Consider the following 9,384-nt stretch of genomic DNA (forward strand, 5'->3'; position numbering starts at 1 on the left):
ATCGCGATGTTTGGTCACGATTGTCAATTCGCAACGCGCTCGGTTCCGAATGTAACTCATCGCGAGTCATATCAGAATTTCCTTTCGTAATTACTTTTTTCCAAATAATCGTAAACCACCTGCATAAATAAGCTATTTTTATTGAATTTACTTTTATTTACATATACTTCTGCATAGTATAAATATGTTGCCAACATTTTTGAAAATATAAAAAAACATAATATAATATTTTATTTATAATAGATATTAAACTAGATTACTAATGTTCATGCCATGTTTAAAAGTAAGTCTTTTATTTAGTTCACCCATTGCCCTTGTTTCTTTATATCTTTTTATGCTTTTACGATGATAAATGAAAAAAATATATTAAATCAAAACACAAAAGTGTAAACACATAAAGACATTAAAATTATATTCATGGTTTTACAGCATCATGACATTCATTATTTTTAAAACAGACATGTTTATAAAAACATAATGGATGAAGTCCTTTTTTGCACTGCACACAAATTAAATCCGATCGTTTTATACCGGTAATGAAAGTATACCCGTCACCCATATCTAGGTGACGCGGCGACGAACGTGTTAATTAAAAAAAAACTAATGTATAAATTACCACTTGAATTTGAAAACCAAATCCTGTATTATACAATGTTATCACGCAAACAAAACGTAAAACACGAATATTTCACAAACTTTTGAGTGTTTGATATAACGTTTCTGATATGACTGATGAGAAATGAAGCGCAAGTGCGCCGAGCGGCATATTTCGACAAAAAATAAGAGCAGCGCGATCGGTATTTGTCGCAAATAAATGAACGAAGCGCTATCGCGCTGCATGGCACAATCGGACACGGATTCTTAAAAACCCCTGGCACTAAAACGGTTAAAGGAAAATATTTTTTAACAATTTAATAATTTCTGCTTTTTAAGATTTTCTTTGAAATCCTATTTTTCTATTCGTAAGAAAGTCACTATTCTTAAGAGTAGAAGAAAAGATTTTGATCTAATCGACATCGACTGGTTGTGAATTATATACTCATCGGTGGATTAGAGGACTGATAATAATTAGAATGTATTGTCGAAGGTAATATTTTTCTTTTTTCATATATTTCTTTTTTATTCGAATACAGGATAAAATCACCTAATATTTTTAATAACAAATGGTTGTTATTTCTATTATTAATTTTAGTTTTATTAAGTACAAAAGAATATATTGAGAGTATGTTTTTTAATATGAAACACTATTATTTTATTTAAAAATGAATATTCTGTATTTGATTACTTTTATCAGTTGTAAACATCATTTATTTATGTATACTAGTAAAAAAGGTTATATTTGAAGCAAAGAAAAAAGTTTTATCATTTATTGCAAAAATCTACGATTAATATAAATGAATTTTAATTTCGTTTCTCTATCATTTTTGAAATAAGGTATTTTTAATAATAGATTCGAATATAATAATGCTTTTAGTAGTTTATTACAAAATTTTACAAGTAAAATCTCATTTTTCATTTTCAACCAATGAAATTCATAACAACAATATGTAGAATTACATGTGCAAAAATAAAATCTGCAAATCCTCTCTCTGGACTTATTCCATGAAATTGATTTTTATTCTGGGGATTCACTTGTAACCGTAAGCAAACTGAAATACATGGAAGAAGAAATAATTAAAACATATCCATTAACGATTGTTAACATAATTACTTGTATGATTTAATAGATTAAACTTAATACATTTACTATACTTTATTGAAAAAAAATACCTATATACTAACTTCATATTTATTTTACTAATAATTTATATTGCATATCTTTCTAATATAAGAATTTATAAAACTTATAAAGAGGAATGTAATAAATAAAACAAAAAAAAAAAAAATTACATAGCAAATCATGAGATTTTTTAAATATTGCATTAAAAACTTCATTAATATACAAAATAATTTCTATTACTCACTTAGTCCTATGGGACAAGATACTAATAAAATATAACAAATATTTATGTGTTACGCGCTGTACTTCCCATTAAAGGAAAGATAAAATATATAGTTATGCAGTAAAAGTAAATATTCATCATATGCCGAATATAATCAAAGAAAGAAATGATAAATTAATATATAATATTTTTTAAATAAAATTGCAATTCTTACTTTCTTAGCTAACTACTAATATTAAGATAATTGGAAAGGTAATTTAACAATATGCTTTATATGATAACAACTTAAAATTTAACAAATGATATAATAAATGGATTATGATATCGAAACTATACAATTATTTCTACAATATTTAATAACTTACAATATTTATAACTATAGAAAGAGATTTATAAAATTAAAATAATTAATATTACTGTTATTAAAAAGTCAATCAAATTAAAAAAGAAAGAAATAATCATCAGTATTGATAATATTACAACTACATAAACTTATCCTACATTAAAATTTTAATAAACATAAGTTAAAAATTTGAACATATATAAATATGATTAGTGATAATACCTCCAAGAACGAAGCAGGAAACGCAGGAAATAAATCCACTGAGAAAACTATTGAAAGGGAATGTGCCGACCAGACAGCAATATACGAATTGTATGACACCCGTTAAAAACACATAAAGTAGATAAGCATCTATTATTTTAAGTTTTTTTGGCGTACTTTTTGTGTACTCTTGCCAAAATTTCGCTATAACTTTTAACGCAGTCATGTCGTTCAAAAATTTTTTGACGTTCAGTGTTAGGTTAGATCGTACTTCGACTTTAGTATGCGCGTATCATATAGCGTGCATGCGTGGCACGTTCCGAAGTTGCGCACAATATAACTGATAAATACGTATGTATGGCCGATTCGATAAACAGACCTATCGATTCGAGCAATATTGCGTGCAAAAGAATCGATGATTTAAATTCGAAACATCCAATTATGCTATTCTTAAAAAGATAAACTTCCAAACTTTTTAAAATAAGTAATACTTATTAGTAAGGGTTTTTAATTTATTAACTTAATATTTTTGCAGATATTTGTAGTGAGCTTGTATAATTCAGTGATTAAACTTTTGGTCTTCTTGGTAACTTTGTAAACGTGGTAAATTTTGGTCATCTCCCCGTCGTCGGGGCGATGCTGAGGGGGCACCAGGAGTTCATCGCCGTTCGCTCCTACTGCGAAGCAAGTTATGCGCGTGAAGGAGCGAGCGGAGCGGGATAGGAAGAAGAGACAGGATCCTGTCAGGCTGCCGTACCCAAGGGACCCTGCACGCCGCAGGGTTGCGGAACCACCACCACTGCCGCCCTAGGTGCGTTTAAGGAGCCGTCACGCCGAGGAGGGTCTGGGCCTTCCCCGGACTTGCACGACGGTACGGGGAAGAGGCGTTAGGGGGTTTGTGGTTCCCCTCCCCCCCTAGCGGCTCATGTCAAGACAAGGACGCCTCCCTTAATAACAAATAGCAAGAAGACGAAGAAGTGTTCCGGCAGGATTTCGTAAGAGAACCCGGGCCACTTCTGCGAAGCGTCAGGAAGACCACCGTGGGGTTTTAGTAGGTTTGAATCCGACACTACCCTGTCGCCACCCAGAAGGGGGCAGGGCGTCCGAGAGGATTTCCCCACGTAAAAAAAAAAAAAAAAAAGAAAAGAAAAGAAAAGAAAAAGTGGTTGCTGCCAACTACCAACTATCAATTCGAACAGGCGTCAAACGACTGACTTTACGTCACGATGATGCTGCATGGGGAAACTATAATAGTTTTCCACTGCAGCACCATCGCGATGGAAAGTCATTCTCTAGTGATGTCGCATTAGCGAGTTACATAGTGTCTTTACGCTCGGTGGATATTCTATGTTTTAACAAAGAATTAGTTCAGTAATACTTGTACCGTAGACAAGAAAGTTGAGTACAACTTGGACTTTGGAAGAAAACGCATTTCGTTGTCCCGTTGACCGCGGATTCGTTATTAAACCTAGGATCATTGTCATTAGGCTCTCGAGTATCTAATTACCACGGTTACTTGTCAAATTCTGTAATAATCATATTGGCATTAGTAAATATCTCCTCTATTGCATAACAATAATGTCTAATCCAAATGAAGATTTGTTTCATGCCTCTAATCATAACCCTAATCATAACGTGAACCCGACATATCTATATTTCTTCAAAAATTGGTTTTGAACTTTATCACGTTAATGCTCAACTTATCAAAATTGGATTTTAATGAAATGAAAGTAACTAAATTCATCATTAAAAGAATTAGAAAAATTAATCTTCACAATAATATCATAAACATCTAATAAATAATGTTTTGTATGGAATTAATATGGAATTTATAATATAAATAGCAATAAAATAGCAATATAATATATCAACTAAGAATTCAATATAAGAATATAATATAGTGTAAGAGATTAGAAATAAGAGTACAACTACCAGTTTGTAAATATACATGACTTTAAAGTACAAATAAGTTATTATTAAATTACATTCAAACACTTAGCAGTCAGTGATGTTCGACAAATTATGGGGGTTATTCGTTGCACGACATGATTTTTATACACCCTTTATTTATAGATTTTTAGAGATTTTAATATACAACGACATGATCTCATACATCCATACTCCTCGAATGTTGGAAAGCGATTCTGTTTCTAAATATTCGCGGTCGTTAACTTCTCGCTTCCAGATTCGATTGAAGTTGCGCACGGCAATTTTATACCGCCACAATAACATCATAGGTTAGCGGTTAGGGTTTCTAAAAATTAGTAATTTTGTTCCAATTTCATTAAATAAAAAATTGCTTAAATTCAAATTATCCAAACTAATCGATCATTATAAATAATTATATGAGAAACTATAAAATATTTCTCCATTCCTAGTACTATTCATTTTTAGTACTATATTTAAGTGTTAGAAACATTGCCAAATGTTAATATAGAGGTTAGGGTAAACATGATATAAAGGTATGTAATAATTGAATATAATTTATGTTCACAAAATGACAGACGAAAAAACGCAAATACAGGAATTTAAATTAGATCCAGATTGTGAATTACGATTTGAAGTTGAAACAAAAAATGAAAAAGTTTCGTTAGAGGTATGTATTATATCTTTCGTGTACTTTGTATTATATTATATTATATTATTTATTTCCATCGCGTATTTAATTTCATTTCCATCTTTTGTAACTATATCATAACATTATATTAATCTTCTTTTTAGTTAAAGAGTGGATTAGCTGAAGTTTTTGGTACAGAATTAGTGAAAGGCAAAAAATATGAATTTACTGCTGGTGCTAAAGTAGCTGTATTTACTTGGCAAGGTTGTACAGTAGAGTTAGTTGGAAAAACTGACGTTAGTTATGTAGCCAAAGAGACCCCAATGGGTCTTTATTTAAATTGTCATGCTGCAATGGAAAGACTCAGGGAAGCTGCAGAGAAAGAAGACACTAGGGGTCCTATAACAATGGTTGTTGGTCCTTGTGATGTAGGAAAATCAACTCTATGTAGACTTTTATTAAATTATGCAGTTAGGATGGGTCGTAGGCCAATTTTTGTAGACTTGGATGTTGGTCAAGGTCATATAGCAATACCAGGTACTGTTGGAGCACTATTAGTTGAACGTCCATCAAATGTTGTTGATGGTTTCAGTCAGCAGGCACCATTAGTCTTTCACTTTGGACATAAAACTCCACAAGCTAATGTTGCTCTTTATAATCTTCTTGTAACACGCCTCGCAGAAGTTTGTTCTGATAGACTTCAAGCAAATAAAAAAGCCAGAGTTTCAGGAATAGTAATAAACACTTGTGGTTGGGTAAAAGGAGATGGATATAAATTGTTGACACATGCTGCTCAGGCTTTTGAAGTAGACGCAATTCTAGTATTGGATCAGGAGAGATTGTACAATGAACTTGTTAGAGATATGCCAGACTTTGTTAAAGTTGTATTCCTTCCAAAAAGTGGTGGAGTTGTGGAAAGAAGTCAAACTCAAAGGACAGAAGCCAGAGACCAAGGTGTCAGGGAATATTTCTATGGTTCTAGGACACCACTTTATCCACACAGTTTTGAAGTGAAATGGAGTGAGGCTAGATTATACAAAATTGGAGCTCCAGTGCTTCCTGCATCTTGTATGCCTCTTGGAATGAAGGCAGAAGATAATTTAACAAAATTAGTAGCTGTTACACCTGGACCAAATCTTCTTCATCATCTATTATCTGTTTCATTTGCTGATTCACCAGAAGATGACGTAGTGCAAACTAATGTGGCTGGATTTGTCTGCGTGTAAGAATTATTATAAGTAAAATGCTTTAAATGAAAATAATTTATATGAGCTTTATATTAACTATATAATTTATTTTTGTTTTGTTTATAGAACCAATGTTGATGTTGACAGACAAACATTTACAGTTCTGAGTCCACAGCCAAGACCATTGCCAAATACAGTTTTATTACTTTCGGATATACAATTTATGGATAGTCATTAACTTTTTATAGGAAATATTTAACGAGTTTAATAAATTTTCTATTAAAAAGTGTGTGTTTTTTTTAATACAGCAAGAATTAATTTTTAAATCATTATAGTAGGATATTATAATAAAATATAATCTCTGGTTGTATAATGTAGATAAATGAACATTTCGAAAAATTCATTATACAGGGTGGCTTAGCAAAATGAGACCTAAATATCAATGTACAGTCCTATTAGAGTTGTAAGAAACCCGAAAAAATATGCATTCAGATAAAACTAACAATGAGATAGCAAAAACTGTGAAATCTCTAATGAGTTGGCTGTACGTGCATTAGACGCTTTAGGTTGATGGTGAAACAAACCCAAAAAGATTTGAGTGCATGGCCTTTTATTTTCGAAAAATCAATAAGCTTTTTTTATTTTACTTTATAAATTCCTTTAATATTAATATTAAGTTTTTTTAATGTTAAATCTTTACAATTTATGTTGATAAATTTTTTATTATTTTTATTTATTATAGTATTCCTATATATTCTTACAATTTTACAAACGGAAATTGCAATAAAAACATTAAAAACATAAGAAATTGCTGTACCAAAAACATAACTTTTCAAAGATATAGTACCATGCGAGCCTTTTGGGACTATTTTATCATTAATCTAAAGCATTGAATACACATGCAGCGAACGCACCAATTGGCGATTCCTCAGTTTTTGTTATGTCTTGTAAGTTCGATAGATCGATTATTCAAGATGATGTAGTAGTATTTCAAACTTCGAGCTGTTTTGTAACAATTTTTGCTATTTTATAGAACGAAACAAACTATATAATCAAATTATAATTCAAATTAATTCTTTAATGATTAAAACCGAAGAGATATGGAAATCGTCCGATCTAATATACCAGATATTTCTCACTTTGAGAAGAAATTTCGCGAGATAATTTATGAACATCAACAGAATACAGTAGACACCATTTTTATACTCTTTTATAGAAAATTTATATCTGACATATTTTTAAATCAAAAGAAAATAAAATCAATATGTGAAAGAAGTTAAAATAAGAATTGTTGCAATGAACATTTAATAACATTTTTTCAGAAGGAATTGAGTAATTTAGAAAAAGAATGTTTATTGTTACGCGAAGAACTTTGTTCGAAAGATCATCTATTGCAAAATGAACAAAAAATATCGAACGAATTAAAAATTCGTTTAAAATTGGCATCAGAAACGATTGTCCGATTGGAGGAGGAAAATATGCATAATAAAATTGATTACTCGAATTTGTCAATGAATTATGAAACCTTGCTTAAAGAGAGTGATGTTTTAAAAAAAGAAATTCTATCCTGCCAAACAGAAGCCGCGAAAGTGAAATTAAAAGTCACGAGTTTGGAAAATATATTACGGCGGGAAATTTGACAAAAAGAGAAGCTAGAGCAATCATTAATAGAACTAAAGAATGATTATCAGAAAATCACAGCTAATATTGATATGTAAATTTCTATAAAAGTTTTATTGTACTATTATTCTAGAAATCATTTTTAAAAAATTATTGTTATTTATATTTTAAATACTTTTTTTTTAAAATACTTATTTTCTATAAAAGGAATCGTAGTTTGATAAGAAAAGGTGTGAAATGGGCTTAGCATTTGCTTTACTCTTATCAATTATCTCTTAAAGATTAAGTTATCTTCTTGAGGTTTTGTAAGAGTTATTTACGATACGATATCTTATTTGTTTAAAATATTATATAATTTACAAGTAATTTTAGAGACTTTTAAAGTTCTTTACTTATATTAAATAGTAAAAAATATCATTAAAATTATAATAATATATCAATATGTAAATATTTATTTGTATGAAATGAATATTATTTATAAAAACTTTACATGTATCAATCATTTATTTATTATTAATTACGATATTAGTTTGAAAATAATCTTTGTTTATTTAAATTAGAAATATTGCCAAGATTGCAAAAGAACAGCAATATTTATTAGAAAGTAGCAAAGCTGCAATTCAATTAAACAGACGATTGCAAACTTTTGGTCTCTGTTCTCATGCAATTAATACAAGAAACAAAGCAAATATAAGAGAATTACAACATAAACTAACTGCTTTTTCTGTTAATGAATTCAACAAATTACCTAATGATAGTATATTACATCCAGAAATGGAAAATTTATGTTTCAAGGTATATAGATTATATTATTCTTTTGCATTATTAGTATCATAAAAAGTTACATAATACTAAAAATGTTTAACTATATCATGTATTGTATTTGTGTTATTAATCTATATTTTTCAGCTGAAAGAAATGTTAACAAATTTCAAAACAAAAATGCAAGATCCTGTACCATTTGAAGAAAAATTGGACAGAATCCTCAATGAGCTGTCCACAAATTTAACATAAATATAACAATAATGAAAACAATTCTAATGAATGAAGTTAATCAAGTCGATGATTACCAACATTTATTTCATTTCAGTTTCTCAATACATCTGATAATGATATCTGATAAGTAGGTTTATATCGACTTGATAAAATATTTCAAAATAAAATTACATTGCTTATCGTTATAAAACATGTTAAAAAATTACTAATAATTTTGTATATACAACACCATCCTTGCATTGAAGCAGTTTGAAATTGTAAGGAAAAAATTAGCCATTAGTTCGTTGCCATTTTCAATTTGTTCCATTTTGTTAAAAACTAAAACTGGAAGCTTTCCAGCGATCTCTTTATTACAGTAGTTGACCATGAAAGAAAAGTTTCTTAAAACGAAAAGAGAAAAATATTGTTCGTATGCGACGCATAGTTTCTTTTTTCTTTAAATAGCACTACGTTTATATATACTAGATATAAAAAAAAGTCACCGTCGACGCTGAGTCGTAATTATATAAATAATATCAATAACAGTATAAACGGAAT

At 29.6% G+C, this 9,384-nt stretch overlaps 3 protein-coding genes across 3 annotated transcripts; 2 read left to right on the top strand and 1 right to left on the bottom strand.

The window, feature by feature from the left end:
- Positions 1-1,457: 1,457 nt before the first annotated feature.
- LOC100648186 (dolichyl-diphosphooligosaccharide--protein glycosyltransferase subunit DAD1) lies at positions 1,458-2,827 on the bottom strand. Its single transcript, XM_003401713.4, has 2 exons — positions 2,509-2,827; positions 1,458-1,649 (listed from the first exon to the last, which is right to left on the bottom strand). The coding sequence occupies exons 1-2, from the start codon at positions 2,711-2,713 to the stop codon at positions 1,519-1,521; spliced, it is 336 nt and encodes a 111-aa protein (XP_003401761.1). The 5' UTR covers positions 2,714-2,827; the 3' UTR covers positions 1,458-1,518.
- Positions 2,828-4,676: 1,849 nt separating this feature from the next.
- Positions 4,677-6,517, top strand: LOC100645103 (protein CLP1 homolog). The gene is made up of 3 exons (XM_048413535.1): positions 4,677-5,083; positions 5,209-6,266; positions 6,358-6,517. The coding sequence occupies exons 1-3, from the start codon at positions 4,985-4,987 to the stop codon at positions 6,467-6,469; spliced, it is 1,269 nt and encodes a 422-aa protein (XP_048269492.1). The 5' UTR covers positions 4,677-4,984; the 3' UTR covers positions 6,470-6,517.
- Positions 6,518-7,511: 994 nt separating this feature from the next.
- On the top strand, positions 7,512-8,865 carry LOC105666638 (the record flags this gene model as incomplete). Its single annotated transcript, XM_020867286.2, has 3 exons — positions 7,512-7,858; positions 8,412-8,646; positions 8,761-8,865. Coding segments are annotated over 3 exons (687 nt in total), but the record flags the coding sequence as incomplete, so codon positions are not given.
- Between the last annotated feature and the right edge of the window lie 519 nt (positions 8,866-9,384).

The sequence above is a fragment of the Bombus terrestris genome, chromosome 16, assembly GCF_910591885.1.
Source record: "Bombus terrestris chromosome 16, iyBomTerr1.2, whole genome shotgun sequence".
Taxonomy (NCBI): domain Eukaryota; kingdom Metazoa; phylum Arthropoda; class Insecta; order Hymenoptera; family Apidae; genus Bombus; species Bombus terrestris.

Excerpts from the sequence above, each read along its gene's own strand:
- LOC100648186 (XM_003401713.4), bottom strand. The coding sequence starts at position 2,713 with ATGACTGCGTTAAAAGTTATAGCGAAATTTTGGCAAGAGTACACAAAA. Across the intron at positions 1,650-2,508 it reads TTCCTGCTTCGTTCTTGGAG|TTTGCTTACGGTTACAAGTG; the intron begins GTATTATCACTA and ends CATGTATTTCAG.
- LOC100645103 (XM_048413535.1), top strand. The coding sequence starts at position 4,985 with ATGACAGACGAAAAAACGCAAATACAGGAATTTAAATTAGATCCAGAT. Across the intron at positions 5,084-5,208 it reads ATGAAAAAGTTTCGTTAGAG|TTAAAGAGTGGATTAGCTGA; the intron begins GTATGTATTATA and ends TCTTCTTTTTAG. Across the intron at positions 6,267-6,357 it reads GTGGCTGGATTTGTCTGCGT|AACCAATGTTGATGTTGACA; the intron begins GTAAGAATTATT and ends TTTTGTTTATAG.